The sequence below is a fragment of the Lutra lutra genome, chromosome 4, assembly GCF_902655055.1.
Source record: "Lutra lutra chromosome 4, mLutLut1.2, whole genome shotgun sequence".
NCBI classification, from domain to species: Eukaryota; Metazoa; Chordata; class Mammalia; order Carnivora; family Mustelidae; genus Lutra; species Lutra lutra.
The window spans coordinates 161836022-161856633 of NC_062281.1; the positions used below are offsets into that span (position 1 = coordinate 161836022).

A 20612-nucleotide genomic window follows, 5' to 3' on the forward strand; every position below is an offset into this window, starting at 1 on the left:
TTTTCAAATTATCCTTCATTCAGTCCTTGTTTAGGATGATTGTTTTGTGCTTAGGGTGCTTTTTTTTTTTTTTCCCTTTTTCCTTAGAGTGCTTTTAATGTTCTCTCTCTATACTGGACTTTATGGTCCAAAAATAAATTATGATTATTCACTAACAGAAAAGATCTCTGCCTCTAAAGCCCCCAAAAGTCAAAACCCAAGCCTAAGTTTACTCTGTATCAAGTGCCTTCCAAAACTTCCATCAAAATTTCATGTACCTTCTAAACCCCTTTCTTAGTAAAACCAGTCTCACCCAGCTCATATGAAATCCCAAAGCTAGTAAATAACCTTGACAAAGAAACTTAAGTTTTTAAATACACCATAACGTGATACAAAACATCCCACTTAAAAAACAGTGGTTTGAGGGGCACCCAGGTGGCTCAGTCAGTTACACAGCAGACTGCTGATTTCAGCTCAGGCTATGATCTCAGGGTTGTGAGATGGAGCCCCACAAAGGCTCCAACCTCAACGAGGAGTGTCTGCCTAAGGATTCTCCTCCTCTCCCTCCACCAACCCTCCTCCACTTGCTCTCTCTCAAATAAATAATCTTTAACCAAAAAACAAAAAAACAAAAAACCTGTGGCTTGAAAAACATACCTTGCCAACTCCAGAAGTGATTTCCCATAGAAAAAGAAGGCTTCTCCACACTCATTAGCTGTCTCTCCATACTTCTTACCTCTACAAAGAGAACAAATATCTAAGATCAGAACTGACATCTAGTCTAAAATACTTATTTCTAGTTCTGTAAATTATAAAATGACATTTCTTCAGTGACACATCATTTTAGGAAACCAATACTCCCCTCTCCTCTTGCTTTCAAGTCAAATTCAAAGGGACTTTAAAAAACAATGTATGGGGCGCCTGGGTGACTTAAGGTTCCAACTCTTGATCTCAGCTCAGGTCTTCATCTCAGGGCCATGAGTTCAAAGCCCCACACTGCATGGGGTGCCTGGTTAGCTCAGTCGTCTGACTTCGGCTCAGGTCATTATCTCAGGGTCCTAGGATTGAGCCCTATATCAGGTTCTGCCCTAAGCAGGAAATTTGCTTGTCCTCTCCCTCTGCCCCTCCTCCCACTCGTGCTCCCTCTCTCTCTCAAATAAATAAATAAATAAATAAAAACAAGGGGGCCTCAAGTGGCTGCCTATGGCTCAGGTCATGATCCCAGGGTTCTGGGATGGAGCCCCACACCCAGAGCCTGCCTCCCCTCTCCCTACTGCTCTGCCTATACTTGAATGCTCTCAGTCAAATAAATAAATAAAACCTTTTAAAAAAGTGAACAAGCAAACACAGCACCACATGGGGCTCCAAGCCGGACACGAAGCCGACTTAAAAAAAAGTGTGTGCACCCACACAATGTACGAAATTAATATATTGCCTGGTCTTTCTATATGTATGTTTCAAGTGACATCAATTTGCTTGCTGCAGTTATAGTATATAATCTGAGAGCCAAACTACATTAATAGGTATTTCTCCTGCTATAGGATGAGTGTCAGGGCACATGGGTGGCTCAGTCATTAAGCCTCTGCCACCTTTGGCTCAGGTCATGATCCCAGCATCCTGGGATCACCCTGCATGGGGCTCCCTGCTCAGCAGAGGCTCTGCTTCTCCCTCTGCCTCCTCTGCCTGCTGCTCCCCCTGTTGTGCTCACAGCAACAGGCTCCTTGCTTGGTGGGAGGACTGCTTCTCCCTCTCCCACTTCCCCTACTTGTGCTCCCTCTCTCACTGTCTCTCTCTCTCTCTCTCAAATAAATATATCTTTTTAAAAAGGGAGGAAAAAAAAGGTAAGTGTCAGTATGGGACAGAATGAACAGTTAAAGGACTTTTGGCAGGGCCTTAAATAATGAATAAGGTATATGGAAAGACAGCATGTTATTAGATATAGGAGCTTATTCTCTGGAGTCAGATTGCCTGGGTTTAAATCCCACCTCTAGACCTTAACTAGCTGTAGAAACCTTAGACTCAATGCCTTAGTTTTCTCATCTATAAACAGAAATGTTGAGAACTGTTCAAAGATCTAAGAATTGAATTAATAATGCCTATAAATTATTTAAAACAACGCTTAGAAATATAAATAGCACTATACATAAGTTTTAGCTCTTAATACCTAGACAGGGAAGAGGGAAAGGAAAACAAATCACAAGTGTGATAAATGAAAAGGAGGAGGTACTTTACATAGAGTAAGGAGACTAGTTTTCATGAAGGAAGGACTAGCAGAAGTCACTCAAAGTCAGGGAAGCCTAGGTGGCTTCAGTTGGTTGGGCGACTGCCTTCGGCTCAGGTCATGATCCTAGAGTCCCGGGATCGAGTCCCACATCGGGCTCCCTGCTCAGCAGTGAGTCTGCTTCTCTCTCTGAACCTCCCACTTCTCATGCTTTTCTCTCTCTCATTCTCTCCCTCTCTCAAATAAATAAATAAAATCTTAAAAAAAAAAAAAGTCAGGCCACCTAATGGCCTTTACAGCCTAGTGAGAATAACTAGAGAAACTAATCACAAAGTATTATGAGGGTCATGTTTAAGTATAATCTACTAGAGGGGCACCTGAGTGGCTCAGTGAGTTAAAGCCTCTGCCTTCAGCTCAGGTCATGATCCCGGGGGGTCCTGGAATGGAGCACCGCATCAGGCTCTCTGCTCAATGAGGGAGCCTGCTTCCTCCTCTCTCTACCTGCTTCTCTGGCTACTTGTGATCTCTGTCTGTTAAATAAAAAAAAAATCTTAAAAAAAAAAAAAAGTATAATCTACTAGATTAGAATACTGCATGTCAAATTTTCCCCCTAAATATCCTTAAAGGCAGGAGAGTGGGGCGCCTGGGTGGCTCAGTGGCTTGAGGCCTCTGCCTTCGGCTCAGGTCATGATCCCCGGGTCCTGGGATCAAGCCCCGCATCGGGCTCTCTGCTCGGCGGGGAACCTGCTTCCTCCTCTCTCTGACCGCCTCTCTGCCTACTTGTGGTCTCTGTCTGTCAAATAAATTAAAAAAAAAAAAAAAAAAAAATCTTTAAAAAACATAAAATAAAATAAAGGCAGGAGAGTGAAAATACTGATCTCTAGATTATCTGGTAAGAAAATAAGCTAAGAAGTATGTTCACTTGTGCTTATTTTTTAAAACTTCAATTTCATCAGTTTACACTGTAAATTAATACGTTTTTATTATAAAAATACTGAAATACTTAGCATCAGATCAAATTTGCACCCTACTCATAACATACCATAGGATATCAGAGCCTCAGTTCCTCTGTCCCAGATGATGACAAACTAAGAAGCCAGAGGTCAGGAATTAAACAAGATAAATGCAGACATCCGGGAATAAGATTCTATTCTACATGTTGGGAAAGGGAGTGAGGCTAGGAGAAGAATGAACTGACAGGACCCTGACTGACTGAATAAGAAGGAATGAAGAAGCTAGAGGCTTTTAATCATGGTGAACCTGAAATCTAGTTTTACTAATAAGCATTTCTTATAAAGGGGATTTCTTCAGGGGCGCCTGGTTCAGTCAGTTAAGCAGCTGCCTTCAGCTCAGGTCATGATCCCAGGGTCCTGGGATCGAGTCCCTCATCAGGCTCCCTGCTCAGTGGAGAGCCTGCTTCTCCCCTCCCTCTGCCTGCCTCTCTGCCTACTTGTGATCTCTGTCAACTAAATAAATAAAAATCTTTAAAAAAAAAAAAAAAAAAAAGATGCGCTAACAGTCAGCATTAGTGCTAGGGTGGCCAACCATCTTGGCTTGCTTGGGACTTTCAGGAGTTTCCCCAGACACAGAGCTTCCAGTGTTAAAATTAGAAAAGTTCCAGAACAGGGGCACCTGGGCACCTGGGTGCTCAGTCAGTCGAGCGTACAACCTTTGATCTCACATCAGGTCTTGATCTCCTGGTTGTGAGTTTGAGCCCCATGCTGGGCTCCACGCTGGGCGAGGGCCTACTAAAAAAAAAGTCCCAGAACAAAGTAGGATGAGTTGGTCCCTCCTATTAGTGGTGACTGGAAAACAAACTACCTTACTCAGGGAAAGAAATGAATGAGATTGCTCAGTGATATTCAAGTCTTATTGTTAGTGACAGAAATACACATGTACATGAAAAATATCAAATTTTTTAAAACTCTGCCCCCCCCCATAAGACAACCTTTTAACAAACACAATATAGTACAACCTAGCAAAACACAGTACTTACAAAAGACTAGCTGCTTCCTGGAATGCATTCACAGCTGCTGGAATATCCCCCATCACCAGATGTTTCTGTCCTAAACCTAACAGTTTCTTAGCTTCATTATCCACATCCAAACTGCAAGAAAAAATTATTTCAAATGTCAAATATTTCTTAAAATCAACATATTCTGAATACCTGTTACATTTAAACCACTGTACTTTAACTTCTTTAAACCTTTGAGCACACTCTCCAGCAAGGCTTAGCCAACTCACATTTATCACTATAAAAGCAAAAGAAATCATAAAGCAACAAAACTAGATTATTTTCTTAAAGGTTTATCTACTCACAAAGACTATATCGTATGCTACTATAAATATTTGCTAACTAAGCAACAAACAAAAAAAAAAAATCATGAAAGAACCATATATTACACACAGCAAGTTGTACTGCTTCTAAGAAAAATACATCCAGAAACATTTAGGTAGGGGCGCCTGGGTGGCTCAGTGGCTTAAAGCCTCTGCCTTCGGCTCAGGTCATGATCTCAGGGTCCTGTGATTGAGCCCCACATCGGACTCTCTGCTCTGCAGAGAGCCTGCTTCCTCCTCTCTCTGCCTGCGTCTCTGCCTACTTGTGATCTCTGCCTGTCAAATAAATAAATAAAATCTTTAAAAAAAAAAAAAAAAGAAAAGAAAAGAAACATTTAGGTAGACAGCAAAGACAGTGAATCTCAATATCAAGACAATGTGGAATTGACATAAACAAAAATAGATGAAATGGAACAGAGGAGAAAAACAGATCCACACATACAATCACTTGAAATTTTGACAAAGGTACCAAGACAATTCAATGGAGAAAGAATGATCTCCTCAACAACTGGTGCAGGAATAATTGGATATCCACATGCAAAAAAGTAAACCTCAACCTTATTATCACGGCACATACAAAAATTAACTTCAAATGAATTACAGACTTTAATATTTATTTATGTTTCTTTGCTTGTCAGAGAGAGAGAGAGAAAGGAGGTAGAGAGCACAAGCAAGGAAGCAGGGGGATCCAGGAGGGAGAGGGTGAAGCAGGCTCCCCACGGAGCAAGGAGCTCAATACAGCCTCCATCCCAGGACCCTGGGATTGTGACCTGAGCCGAAGACATACGCTTAACCAACTAAGCCACCCAGGCATCCGTGGATTATAGACTCTCTAAATATAAGATTGAAAACCATAGGTGCGCTTGGGTGGCTCAGTGGATTAAAGCCTCTGCCTTCGGCTCAGGTCATAATCTCCGGGTCCTGGGATCGAGCCCCGCATTGGGCTCTCTGCTCAGCGGGGAGCCTGCCTCCCCCCATCTCTCTGCCTGCCACTCTGCCTACTTGTAATCTCTCTGTCAAATAAATAAAGAAAATCATTAAAAATAATAAGGGGCACCTGGGTGGCTCAGTGGGTTAAAGCCTCTGCCTTCGGCTCAGGTCATGATCCCAGGGTCCTGGGATCGAGCCCCACATCGGGCTCTCTGCTCAGCAGGGAGCCTGCTTCCTCCTCTCTCTCTCTCTCTCTCTTTCTGCCTGCCTCTCCGTCTACTTGTGATCTCTATCAAATAAATAAATAAAATCTTTAAAAAACAAACAAACAAACAAATAAATAAATAAAAACAGTGATTGTCAACCTAAGTGAACTTAGGGATTATCAGGAAGTTTTTTTTTTTAAAACACAAAGCCTGAATTCTACCTTAAGCTTAACAAATAAAATCTCTAGGGATGCAACCTATAAATCTACCTTTTGAATAAGCATCCAAATAGTTTGGACAACCAAGCTATTAAGCTTACCTCTGGTTAAGAACCACAGTCATATCAAGACAAGGAAGTTATGTGGAAGTAGATGTGAGCCCAATATAAAATTTAAAACTTTTAAACTAGAATAACATAAAATTTAAAGTGGCAACCTTCTAAAACAGAGATCTAAGTCAGCAGAAGTATTCAAAGAAAGAACATGTTAGCATTTGCCATGCATGTAATAAGGAAGGAGCAGAACTAACTTTCAAGTCTAGTATTTTAATCAAATGTGAAAAACCTGAAGACATCATTGTCAGGATTCCACACTTTAAATTACATACAAGTATCTTAATATTCAGTCTTAACTGTTATCTATTAAAAATAATACTGCCCTGGGGCGCCTGGGTGGCTCAGTGGGTTAAGCCGCTGCCTTTGGCTCGGGTCATGATCTCAGGGTCCTGGGATCAAGCCCCGCATCGGGCTCTCTGCTCAGCAGGGAGCCTGCTTCCTCCTCTCTCTCTGCCTGCCTCTCTGCCTACTTGTGATCTCTCTCTCTCTCTCTCTCTGTCAAATAAATAAATAATCTTTAAAAAAAAAATAATAGGGGCGCCTGGGTGGCTCAGTGGGTTAAGCCTCTGCTTTCGGCTCAGGTCATGATCTCAGGGTCCTGGGATCGAGCCCCACATCGGGCTCTCTGCTCAGCAGAGAGCCTGCTTCCTCCTCCCTCTCTCTGCCTGCCTCTCTGACTACTTATGATCTCTGTCTGTCATATAAATAAATAAAATCTTTAAAAAAAAAAAAAAATAAAATAAAAAAAAAATAAAAAAAATAATAATAGGGGCGCCTGGGTGGCTCAGTGGGTTAAGCCTCTGCCTTCGGCTCAGGTCATGATCCCAGGGTCCTGGGATCGAGCCCCACATCGGGCTCTCTGCTCGGCAGGGAGCCTGCTTCCTCCTCTCTCTCTCTCTCTCTCTCTCTCTCTCTCTGCCTGCCTCTCTGCCTACTTGTGACCTCTGTCTGTCAAATAAATAAATAAAATATTAAAAAAATAATAATAATAATAAAATAAAATTATATACACACACACACACACACACACACACACACACACACATACAGGGGCACCTGGGTGGCTCAGTCAGTTAAGTATCCAACTACTCTTTGTTTCAGCTCAGGTCATGATCTCATGGGTTGTGGGTTCCAGCCCCAAGGCAGCTCTGTGCTCAGTGGGGAGTCTGCTTGAAGATTCTTTCCCACTGCCCCTCCCCACCACTGGAATGCTCACACTCCCTCTCTCAAATAAATACATCTTCGTGTGTGTGTGTGTGTGTGTGTGTGTCTGTCTGCATGTCTGTGTATGTGTTTGTGTGTGTGTTTACAAAAAACAATGAATAAAAACGTGAAGATATTCTGCGGAAGACAAACAGAATTTCGAACAGTGATTGTCAGGGCGCCTGGGTGGTTAAAGCCTCTGCCTTCAGCTCTGGTCCGGGGTCCTGGGATCGAGGCCCCGCCTTGGGCTCCCTGCCCAGCAGGGAGCCTGCTCCCCCTCCCCACCCCTACCGCCAGCCCGCCTATCCCTGCCTCTCTGCCTACTTGTGATCTCTGTCAAATAAATAAATGAAATCTTAAAAATAAATAAATAGGGGCGCCTGGGTGGCTCAGTGGGTTAAGCCGCTGCCTTCGGCTCAGGTCATGATCTCAGGGTCCTGGGATCGAGTCCCACATCGGGCTCTCTGCTCAGCAGGGAGCCTGCTTCCTCCTCTCTCTCTCTCTCTCTCTTTCTGCCTGCCTCTCCGTCTACTTGTGATCTCTATCAAATAAATAAATAAAATCTTTAAAAAACAAACAAACAAACAAACAAACAAATAAATAAATAAAAACAGTGATTGTCAACCTAAGTGAACTTAGGGATTATCAGGAAGTTTTTTTTTTTAAAACACAAAGCCTGAATTCTACCTTAAGCTTAACAAATAAAATCTCTAGGGATGCAACCTATAAATCTACCTTTTGAATAAGCATCCAAATAGTTTGGACAACCAAGCTATTAAGCTTACCTCTGGTTAAGAACCACAGTCATATCAAGACAAGGAAGTTATGTGGAAGTAGATGTGAGCCCAATATAAAATTTAAAACTTTTAAACTAGAATAACATAAAATTAAGTGGCAACCTTCTAAACAGAGATCTAAGTCAGCAGAAGTATTCAAAGAAAGAACATGTTAGCATTTGCCATGCATGTAATAAGGAAGGAGCAGAACTAACTTTCAAGTCTAGTATTTTAATCAAATGTGAAAAACCTGAAGACATCATTGTCAGGATTCCACACTTTAAATTACATACAAGTATCTTAATATTCAGTCTTAACTGTTATCTATTAAAAATAATACTGCCCTGGGGCGCCTGGGTGGCTCAGTGGGTTAAGCCGCTGCCTTTGGCTCGGGTCATGATCTCAGGGTCCTGGGATCAAGCCCCGCATCGGGCTCTCTGCTCAGCAGGGAGCCTGCTTCCTCCTCTCTCTCTGCCTGCCTCTCTGCCTACTTGTGATCTCTCTCTCTCTCTCTCTCTCTCTGTCAAATAAATAAATAATCTTTAAAAAAATAATAATAATAGGGGCGCCTGGGTGGCTCAGTGGGTTAAGCCACTGCCTTCGGCTCAGGTCATGATCTCAGAGTCCTGGGATCAAGCCCCGCATCGGGCTCTCTGCTCAGCAGGGAGCCTGCTTCCTCCTCTCTCTCTGCCTGCCTCTCTGCCTGCTTGTGATCTATCTGTCAAAAAAAAAAATAAATAAATAAATAAATAATAATAATAATAATAATAATAATAATAATACTGCCTTTGGGGCACCTGGGTGGCTCAAGTTAGTCAAGTGTCTGGCTTTGGCTCAAGTCATGATCCAAGGATCCTGGGATCGAGACCCACATCAGGCTCCCTGCTCAGGAGGGAGTCTGCTTCTCCCTCCCATCCACCCACTGCTTCCCTGCTTGTGCTCAATCAAACAAATAAGATCTTTAATAAATAAAAGTAATATTGCCCTTAAATTATATAGTTCTTAGTTTATGTTCCAGACATAAATCTAACTGTACTCTGTAAATAATCTTACCTCTCAACTTTATTTGCAGAGGTAGAAGGAGCAGGAGCATCTTCTTCAATCCTGTATTGAAAAATTAAGGGGAAAAAATTAAAACGAAGGCTATTTTAAGCCTGGGAGTTAAATAAATTAAGAAAAAATGTAAACCCCTAAGATCTTAAAAATAGTGATTTACCTACATAATCAAACTTTATCTTCATTCATTCAAGTATCTGTTAAATGCCTATTTGCTAGGCAAGCAAGAGATACATAGTACAGTGAACAAGACTGTTACATCCTAGTTTTGAGTTGATGATCAGGTGGAAAAGAGTGAGATATGTTATAATGCAGCATGTGCATTCCTTTAAAAACCTCACATTCCATTAAACTCATTAAAAATAACGTTTCTCTCTTTTTAATTAACATATATGCATTATTTGCCCCAGGGGTAAGGTCTGTGAATCATCAGCTTACACATTTCACAGCACTCACCATAGCACATACCCTCCCCAATGTCCATCACCCAGCCACCCTATCCCACCCCCCAGCAACCCTCAGTTTATTTCATGAGTGAGATTAAGAGTCTCTTATGGTTTGTCTCCCTCCTAATCCCATCTTGTTTCATTTTTTCCCCTCCCTACCCACCATGACCTCCCACCCTGCCTCTCAAATTCCTCATATCAGAGAGATCATATAATTGTCATCCTCTGACTGACTTATAAAAATAACGTTTGTTCTTAAAGAAAAAAAGAGGGGCGCCTGGGTGGCTCAGTGGGATAAAGCCTCTGCCTTCAGCTCAGGTCATGATCCCAGGGTCCTGGGATCAAGCCCTGCATCGGGCTCTGTGCTCAGCAGGGATCCTGCTTCCCTTCCTCTCTCTGCCTGCCTCTCTGCCTACTTGTGATCTCTGTCTGTCAAATAAATAAATAAAATCTTTAAAAAAAAAAGAAAAACTTCCAAGAACATTCAGTTTTGAAGTTTTTTTTGGGGGGGGGGCACCTGGGTGGCTCAGTGGGTTAAGCCTCTGCCTTCAGCTCAGATCATGATCTCAGGGTCCTGGGATCGAGCCCCACATCGGGCCCTCCTCTCTGCCTATTTGTGATCTGTCAAATAAATAAATAAAATATTTAAAAATCTTTAAAAAAAGTTTTTTTTAAAAAGTGGGGTTTTTTTTTTAAAGATTTTATTTATTTATTTGACAGAAGAGAGACACAGTGAGAGAGGAACACAAGCAGGGGGAGTGGGAGAGGGAGAAGCAGGCTTCCCATTGAGATGGGAGCCTAATGAGGGGGTCAGCTCGATCCTAGGACCCTGGGATCATGACATGAGCCGAAGGCAGACGCTTCACCATCTGAGCCACCCAGGCGACCCATGAAAAGTTTTTTTGTTTTTGTTTTAAAGATTCTATTTATTTGACAGACAGAGATCACAAGTAGGCAGAAAGGCAGGCAGAGAGAGAGAGAGGAGGAAGCAGGCTCCCTGCAGATTAGAGAGCCCTATGTGGGGCTCGATCCCAGAAACCTGGAATCATGACCTGAGCCGAAGGCAGAGGCTTCAACCACTGAGCCACCCAGGCACCCCCAGGACTGAATTATTTCCAAGTAACTGCATCCCAACATCAAAATACATTTAAAGGAATTAAAAAAAAAAACTCAGCAACAAACCTCACAATGTCTGATAAGTTATGTAAGTAAAAAATGATCAGGCAAACAAGGAAGCAGGGAATTAAAATCCATAGTTGGAAAAAAAGGTAATCAATAGAAACACACCCAGGAAGGACACAGGTGATAGACAAGGACATTAAGGCAATCATTTTAAATGTACTCCACATGTTCAAGAATGTAAAGAAAAGTGGCGCCTGGGTGGCTCAGGGACTGAGACTGAGCTCCACAGCGGGCTCCACACTCAGTGTGGAGTCTACTTGAGGTTCTCCCTCTCCCCCTGTCCTTTCCCTCCTCTCTCTCTAAAATAAGTATTTTTGGGGGCGCCTGTGTGGCTCAGTTGGTTGGGCAACTGCCTTCGGCTCAGTTAGTGGTCCTGGAGTCCTGGGATTGAGTCCTGCATCAGGCTTCCAGCTCCATGGGGAGTCTGCTTCTCCCTCTGACCTCCCCTCTCATGCTGTCTCACTCTGTCTCTCTCTCTCTCACATAAATAAATAAAATCTTAAAAAAAAAAAAAGTATTTCTTTAAAAAGTTTATTTATTTATTTAACAGAGATAGAGAACACAAGTAGGCAGAGACGCAGGCAGAGGGAGAGGGAGAAGCAGGCTCCCCACCGAGCAGGGAGCCTGACGCGGGGCTCAATCCCAGGACTCCGGGATCATGACCTGAGCCAAAGGCAGATGCCTAACAGACTTGAGCTACCCAGGCACCTCTAAAATAAATTTTTTAAAAACAGAACTTCATGACTATGAAACACTAAGGAGACTAACATACATGTGGACTGGGGTCCCTGAAGGGATAGAGGGGGGGAAAGAAAATATTTAAAGGAATGGAGAAAATATTTAATTAAACAATGATGGCAGAGGCACCAGGGTGGCTCAGCTGCTTAAGTGTCTGGGATCGAGTTGTGGTCCCAAGGTCCTGGGGTCTGGCCCCACACTGGGATCCCTGTTCAGTAGAGAGTCTGCTTCTCTCCCTCACTGCCCCCCCCCCACTTGTGCTCACATGCTCCTTCTTCTCTCTCAAATAAATAAGTAAATAAAGTCTTTAAAAAAAATTGAGCACCTGGGTGGCTCAGTCCATCAGTCTCTTAAGTGTCTGCCTTCAGCTGAGGTCATGATCCCAAGGTCCTAGGAATGAGCCATGCCATCGAGCTCCCTGCTCAGTGTGGAGTCCGCTTCTCTCTCTCTCCCTGCCTGCCCATGCTCTTGCTCTCTTTCACTCACTCTTTCAAATATATAAATCTTTTAAAAAAAAAGAAATGATGGCAAATACAAAACAAATACCATAAAAACAATAAACAATAAATGTTAATATTTATCTGAAAGACAGATAAAGAGCATGAACAGGAGGGCCAGAGGGAGGAGAAAATCTCAAGCAGACTCCATGCTGAGCACAGTGCCTAATGCCAGGCTGGATCTCACAAACCTGAGATCATGACCTGAGCTGAAATCAAGAGTCTGATGCTTAACCGACTGAGCCACCCAGGCACCCAACAATAAATTTTTAAAAAATGAACAATAGCAGAAAACTTGCCAATTTTGATTAGAAATATAAATCCACAGACCCAAAAATCAACAAACCCCAAGCAAAAGAAACATGAAAAACACACCGAAGTATTTGTCAAGTTCTAAAAACCAGTGACAGGGCGCCTGGGTGGCTCAGTGGGTTAAGCCGCTGCCTTCGGCTCAGGTCATGATCTCAGGGTCCTGGGATCGAGTCCCGCATCGGGCTCTCTGCTCACCAGGGAGCCTGCTTCCCTCTCTCTCTCTCTCTGCCTGCCTCTCCGTCTACTTGTGATCTCTCTCTCTCTGTCAAATAAATAAATAAATAAATCTTTAAAAAAATAAATAAATAAAAAATAAAAACCAGTGACAGAGGAACAACCACAGAGGCGCCTGGCTGGCTCAGTCAGTAGAGGATCTGACTTGATCTCAGGGTGATGAGTTCAAGTCCCCATGGTGGGCATGAATCCTACTTTAAAAAATAAAAGAAAGAGGGGCGCCTGGGTGGCTCAGTGGGTTAAGCCGCTGCCTTCGGCTCAGGTCATGATCCCAGGTCCTGGGTTCAAGCCCCACATCGGGCTTTCTGCTCAGCGGGGAGCCTGCTTCCTCCTCTCTCTCTGCCTGTCTCTCTGCCAACTTGTGATTTCTCTCTGTCAAATAAATAAATAAAATCTTTAAAAAAAAAATAAATAAAAGAAAGAAAAAAGATATAAAATCAGGCAAAAGAAAATGATACTTATATAATCATAGTAAAAAATATATAAGTATGGGGGCGCCTGGGTGGCTCAGTGGGTTAAAGCCTCTGCCTTTGGCTCAGGTCATGATCCCAGAGTTCTGGGATCGAGCCCCACGTCAGGCTCTCTGCTCAGCGGGGAGCCTAATTCCTCCTCTCTCTGCCTGCCTCTCTGCCTACTTGTGATCTGTCAAATGAATAAATAAAATCTTTAATATATATATATATATATAAAAGAATGACAGGCAACTTCTTGTTATAAACAATGCAAGACAGAAGATAGTAAAGCAGTGTTTTTTAAATGCCGAAAGAAATTATCAACCTATTCTATAGCTAATGAAGTTAATCTTTCAAGTATAAGAAATAAAACCTCCTCTTTCATACAAAAGAGAGGACTTACCACCAATGCACAATTATGAGAAAAAATGTTAAAGGAAATCTAGGCAGAGAGAGACGCTTATGAGGCTCTGTCTGTTAAGTGTCTGACTTAAGCTCAGGTCATGATCCCCAGACTTCCTGCTCAGGAGGGACCCTGCTTCTCCCTCTGCCTGCTGTTCCCCCTTCTTCCCTGTTTGTGCTCTGACAAATAAATTCTTTAAAAAAAAAAAAAGAAAGAAAGAAAATAAAATAAAAAAGAAAGAAAGAAAGAAAAAAGGAAATCCAGGCACAAAGAAAGTTATACCAGGTAGAAATTTGGATCTATGTCAATAAGAAGCACTGACCATGGTAAATGAGGGCACATGGAAAACATTCTTTTATTTTTTAATCTGGTTTTTTCACTTTAATGAAGATTTGGCTCATTTCTAGTTTTTGGCAATTATGACAACTGATGTGAACATTTCTGTGCATGTTAGTGGCCAGCTTCACATTTCTTTTTAATACAAACTGAAAAGTGAATCAAGTTTTTAAAGATTTTAGAAGCAAAACAAGGGGCACCTGGGTGACTCAGCGGGTTAAGCCGCTGCCTTTGGCTCAGGTCATGATCTCAGGGTCCTGGGATCGAGCCCCACATCAGGCTCTCTGCTCGGTGGGGAGCCTGCTTCTTCCTCTCTCTCTGCCTGCCTCTCTGCCTACTTGTGATCTCTGTCAAATAAATAAATAAAATCAAGAAGCAAAACAAGCATTCCCAAAGTTATTAACATAAATATTTTAGCAATAAAATCACATATGAGGGGCGCCTCGGTGGCTCAGTGGGTTAACCCTCTGCCTTCAGCTCAGGTCATGATCTCAGGGTCCTGGGATCGAGCCCCACATCGGGCTCTCTACCCAGCAGGAGGCTGCTTCCCCCTCTCTCTTTCTGCCTGCCTCTCTGCCTACTTGTGATCTGTCAAATATACAAATAAAATCTTAAAAAATAAAATAAAATAAAATATGGAAACATTTCTAAATAACTGGTTTTTAAAAAGTTTTCTCCACTGCATGTTTCTTTTGAAAAGCAGTTACTTTCTCACTGTTAAAATATCAACTTTTATCTTAGGGCATCTGGCTGGCTCAGCTGGTAGAGTGTGCAACTCCTAATCTCCTGGTGGTGAGTTCAGGCCCCATGCTGGGCACAGAGCTTACTTTAAAAAAAAAAAAAAATTAACTTTATCTTTTTTTTTTTTTAATAAACATATATTTTTATCCCCAGGGGTACAGGTCTTAACTTTATCTTTTACAAATTGTTTATTTTCAGATATCTGCTAGTGGGTTTACTACTGACAGCCATTGTTTTTAACTACCTGATGTGTCTAACAAAGCTAGGAATACAAGCTATAAGTGGAAGTGTCAATTCTGCTATTTTCCTGCCTTTTTTATGCTTGCATATTATCTTCAATTCACCATTTCTAAGCAGGAATCTTTTAAACACACTGTCCACTTTGTAAGAGCTAGTTTAAACTGGAAAAAAAGTCATATCTAGACTTATTGTTGCTATCATTTAACGTATATACAAATATTGGATCATTATATTGTACCCTGAAACTGTCAATTATATCCCATTCTTAAAAATCCTAATGTTTTATCATCTCCCTGATATGAGGAATTTTTTTTTAAGATTTTGTTTATTTATTTGACAGAGATCACAAGTAGGCAGAGAGGCAGGCAGAGAGAGAGGAAGGGAAGCAGGCTCCCTGCTGAGCAGAGAGCCTGATGTGGGGCTGGATCCCAGGCCCCTGAGATCATGACCTGAGCTGGAGGCAGAGGCTTAATCCACTGAGCCACCCAGGCGCCCCTATCCTTATTTCTATGAATAAAGTTTCCATGCTAGAATCTTCATATAGCTGGTCCCTTGTCACTCACATATCATGGAGGCAATCCTTGACCATGCGAACTAAATTAATCATCCAGTTACTTTCACCTTAAAAATGGGTAAATTAAGATAACCATCTGTACAATATTTTATCACTAACATTCTCTAATCTACGTATTTATAGTCTATACCAAGTAATGGAAGCTTCATCTGAGAAAACGGACCTCCTCTTTCTCCTTAAATGTGGTACCTCTAGTAACCAAAATAAATGTTCAGTAAATATAGAGGGAATATGCTTATGACCTGGGTGACAAGAAAAGTGCTTCACAAAATTCTCCTTAAAGAATGACCAGGGGCACCTGGGTGGCTCAGTCTGTCAAAGGTCTGCCTTAGGTTCAGGTCATGATCCCAGAAGCCTGGGACTGAGCCCCGCTTTGGGGTCCCTGATCAGCCGGGAGCCTGCTCCTCCCTCTCCCTCCACCTCTGTGTGCAGCTCCCCTTGCTTGTGCTTCCGCTCTTCTCTGTCAAATGAATAAAATCTTAAAAAAAAAAAAGCCTTGGGGCTCCTGGGTGGCTCAGCAGGGAGCCTGCTTCCTCCTCTCTCTCTGCCTGCCTCTCTGCCTACTTGTGATCTCCGTCTGTCAAATAAATGAATAAAATCTTTTTTTTAAAAAAAACTCCGTTGTTTAAAAAAAAAAAAAAAAGTCTTCGTTAACTTGTAGAATCTCCCCTACTACCGCCACCACAAGAAACAGGAAACCAGAATCCCCAGTAGCTCAGTGGGTTGGGCCTCTGCCTTCGGCCTAGGTCATGATCTCAGGGTCTTGAGATCAAGCCCCACATAGGGCTCTCTGCTCAGCCAGGAGCCTGCTTCCCTCTCTCTCTGCCTGCCTCTCTGCCTACTTGTGATTTCTGTCAAATAAATAAAAACCTTTAAAAAAAAAATTACAGGAAACCAAGGCCCACAGTCTCAACCAGAAACAGAATAGTTTTCCAGGCACCTAATTATATTTATCATCATCTATCATCCTCCCTACAAAGTTTTAATTTACCCTTACAAATAAATATAAGCTCAATGTCCACCTGACAGAATGGATAAAAGTACAGTATATTCACACAGTGGAGCACTATATAGCACAAAGAAATCACTAAAAGAGTATGTAATGTGTATGATTCTCATAGTGTTGAGTATAAGCAACTAGGTATCATTACACAGAGCATAATTCAATTTATATAAAGTTCAAAACTGACAAAACTAACCTATTATGTTAGAAGTCAGAAGAGTCACCTGGGTGACTCAGTCTGTTGAGTGGCTGACTCAGGTCATGATCTTGGGGTCCCAGACTGAGCCCCCAACAGCCTCCCCAATCAGCGGGCAGTCTACTTCAGAATCTCTCTCTCCATCTCCCGCTCTCTGCCCCCCACCACCACACTCTCTCAATAAATATACTTTTAAAAATGAAAGTTTTTAAAAGTTTTATGTAGTCTTAAACTTGTCTATTTTTCTTTTGTTGTCTGTGCTTTTGGTACCCTATCCAAGACCAAGTCCGATATCACGGAGCTTTTATCTTCTGCTTTCAGGAATTTTGGTTTCAGGCCTTACATTGAGGTGTTTAATCCATTTTCAGCCCAGTTTCGTATGTGTAAGATAAGGGTCCAACTTCATTCTTCCACATCAGCATATCCAGTTTTCACAACACCATTTGTTGAAGAGACTATTCTTTCCTCATAAAGTGGTTTTGGCATCTTTGTCAAAGATCATTTGACCCTACGCGAGGATTTATTTCAGGACTTTCTATTCTGTTCTTTGGTCTATTTGTCTGTCTTTATGCCAGTTACCACAGTTCTCATTATTGTAGCTTTGTAATGTGGTGAAATCAGAAGTGGGCTCTCCAACTCTGCTCTTTTTTAAAAACTGCTATGGCTTTTTGGGATCCCTTGAGATTCCTTATAAATTGTAGGATGAAACTACTATATCTGCAAAAATGCCATTGAAATTTTGATATAGATTGTGTGGAATCTATAAATCTCCTTAGTAGTATGGACATTTTTTTAAAGGTTTTTATTTATATAAACAATAAATTTGTAAATAAATAAAATCTTTTAAAAGGGGGAAGGCACCTGGGTGACTCAGTTCATGACCCCAGGGTCCTGGGATCAGAATCCTGCATCAGACTCCCTGTTCCATGGAGAGCCTTCTTCTCCCTCTCCCTCTGCCTGCTTGTACTTCTCGGTCATATAGATCTTTTTAATCTAGAGTGTGCTTGAGCAAGGGGAGGGGTGGAAGGAGAGGGCGAGACTCTCAAGCCAACTCCTTGCTGAGAGCATAGCCAGATGCAGGGTTCAATCTCAGGATCCGAGAATATCACCTGAGCTGAGAAACCAAGAGTCAGACACCCAAACGACTGAGCCATTCAAGCACCCCAGGACACCTTAATATTAAGCATTCCAACCCAAAACAGGGCAAGTCTTTCCATTTATTTGTATCTTCTTGAATTTTTCGGCCATGTTTTATAGTTTTTACTACAAAAGTCCGTTCAAGGGGCGCGTAAGTGGCTCAGTCAGTTGGGCCTCTTGACTCTTGGTTTTGGTTCAGGTCACGATTTCATGGGTTATGAAATGGAGCCCTGTGTCGGGCTCCATACTTGGTGGTAGTCTGCTTAAGGATTCTCTTCCTCTGTCCCTCCCCCTACTCTCATGCACCCAGGCTCAAACTATCTCTCAAATAAGTCTTTAAAAAGTTTGTACAAGTTTTTCACTCCTTGGTCGGGCTTATACCTACTATGTAATTCTTTGATTCTATTTTAAATGGAATTGTTTCCTTTTCAGATTGTTATTCTTATATAAAAACACAACTGATTTTAAGATTTTTATTTTTAAGTAATCTACACACCCAACATGGGTCTCACTCAACCCTGAGATCATAGTCACATGCTCCACTGACTGAGCCAGCTACCTTCCCCAAAATGCAACTGATTTTTAACTTAGTAATTAAAACTTTGCAAGGAACCTGGCTGGCTCAGTCAGTAGAGGATACAACTCTTGATCTCAGGGTCTTATATTCCAGCCCCGTGTTGCATGTAGAGACTATATAAAAAATAAAACCTTAGGGGCGCCTGGGTGGCTCAGTGGGTTAAGCCGCTGCCTTCAGCTCAGGTCATGATCCCAGGTCCTGGGTTCAAGCCCCACATCGGGCTTTCTGCTCAGCAGGGAGCCTGCTTCCTCCTCTCTCTCTGCCTGCCTCTCTGCCTACTTGTGATTTCTCTCTGTCAAATAAATAAATAAAATCTTAAAAAAATAAAAAGAAAATAATAAAACCTTAAACAAACAAAACTGCAGAATTCATTCATTAGTTCTAACAGGTTTTTTGTGTGTAGTCTTCAGGGTGGACCTCATTTAAAATTGTATTTACTTATTTTTTTTACAGATTTATTTATTGAAGGGGCGCCTGGGTGGCTCAGTGGGTTAAGCCTCTGCCTTTGGCTTAGGTCATGATCTCGGGGTCCTCGGATCAAGCCCTGCCAAGCAGGCTCTGTGCACACACTTCCCCTTCTTTCTCTGCCTACTTGTGATCTCTCTCTCTCTGTCAAATAAATGGAAAAAATCTTAAAAAAAAAAAAAAAAGATTTATTTATTGGAGAGAGAGAAAAAGAGACTAAGACAGAGAGAAAGAGGGCATGCCAGCAGGGGGAGGGGCAGGAGAGAAAGACATAAGCAGACTCCCCATTTAGTGCAGAACCCCATGCAGTGCTCATCTCATGAACCTGAGATCATGACCTGAGCCGAAACGGAGAATCAGACACTCAAATGACCAAGCTACCCAGGTGCCCAAATTTTATTTATTTTTAAAAATCTTAATTCTAAAAAAGTAATAAAAATAAAAATAAATTTTAAAATTTAATTCTAGTTAATATATATCTATGTTGTATTAGTTTCAAGTGTGTAATACAGTGATTCAACAATTTTTTTTTTTTAAGATTTATTTACTTGACAGAGTGAGACGCAGTGAGAGAGGGAACACAAGCAGAGGGAGTGGGAGAGGGAGAAGCAGGCTTCCCACCAAGCAGGGAACCCAGTGAGGGGTTCCATCCTAGGACCCTGGGATCATGACCTGAGCTGAAGGCAGACACTTAATGAATGAGCCACCCAGGCACCCCTGATTCAACAATTCTATACATAGATTAGTCCTCATCACGGTAAGTGTACTTTTTTTCTTTTTTAAGTTGGCTCCAGGCCCAGCATGTGGTTTGAACTCACAACCCCAAGACCAAGAGTCCCAAGGTCTATAACTGAGCCAGCCAGGTGCCCACGATAACTGTACCTTTAATCCTCTTCATCTATTTCACCCATCAACACACCCACCTTCCCCCAGGTAACCATTAACTTGTTCTCTATAGTTAAGCGTCTGTGTTTTGGTTTGTCCTTCTCTTTGTCCAATTGTTTTGCTTCATAAATTGAGTGGACCTCATTCTTCAAAGTGGTAGTGAAGAATGCTCTTGGACATGTATATAATTAGCATTACCAAGGTTAATGGGATATGATGATGAGTTGTCTTAAGAGTACAAGGTCAGGAGTGCCTGGGTGGCTCAGTCAATCATCTGACTTCAGCTCAGGTCCTGATCTCCATGTTCATGGATGGAGCCCCTTGTGGGTGTCCGTCCACTCAGCAGTCTGCTTCTCCCACTCCTTCGCCCTCTGCCCCTCCTCCCCACTCATGGGTACACTCTCTCTCAAATAAATTAAGAAGTACAAGGTCATACTCCTCTTATTGAGAAATAATTTCAACATTTAGTCCATTTATTTTTCTGTTCTGACCTCAAAAAAAGCACCTTGACATTGCCAAATAACAATTCAACTAAAATAATCTAATAGTTCTTTATTGTCCCCCCCCCCCCCCCGAATCCACCAGAGGGACTCTTCTCCCACTTACACATCTGAGTTGTAATACCTATCTTAACTCCTCCACCCCACTGAAGAATAGGTACTCAGGTTTTCTGGCTAAATCTTTCAAACAAATAATTACAACATTAATTCATCATAAATCCATGGAGCTAACTCACAAGAAGTTATCTTAATCTTATTTTAAACACCAAAACACTAAGAACTAACTTAACCCCTACACACCAAAACAGAGGAAACAAACCACTTTGTGGAAATAGAAATGACAAACCCAGAACTTAAAGATTACTGAGCTAGGGGCGCCTGAGTGGCTCAGTGGGTTAAAGCCTCTGCCTTTAGCTCAGGTCATGATCCCAGGGGTCCTGGGGTTGAGCCCCGCATCGGGCTCCCTACTCAGTGGAAAGCCTACTTCTCCCTCTACCACTCCCCCTGCTTGTGTTCCCTCTCTCGCTGTCTGTCAAATAAAATCTTAAAAAAAAAAAAAAAAGATGTCTTTAAAAAAACTGTAAAAGAAAATACTAATAGTAAGACTTTATTTGAGAGACCGTGTGCACATGAGCGGTGGGAGAGGGGCAGC

At 42.1% G+C, this 20612-nt stretch overlaps 1 protein-coding gene across 3 annotated transcripts in view; it reads right to left on the reverse strand.

The window, feature by feature from the left end:
- Positions 1-20612, reverse strand: part of NASP (nuclear autoantigenic sperm protein) — a 35530-nt gene that overhangs the window by 11572 nt on the left and 3346 nt on the right. For all 3 annotated transcript variants that reach the window (XM_047726005.1, XM_047726003.1, XM_047726004.1), the window contains exons 3-5: positions 9040-9090; positions 4197-4307; positions 637-717 (exon numbers count right to left, since the gene is read on the reverse strand). In XM_047726005.1, coding sequence (XP_047581961.1) covers positions 637-717; positions 4197-4307; positions 9040-9090 — 243 coding nt within the window. The remainder of the gene's footprint in view (positions 1-636; positions 718-4196; positions 4308-9039; positions 9091-20612) is intronic.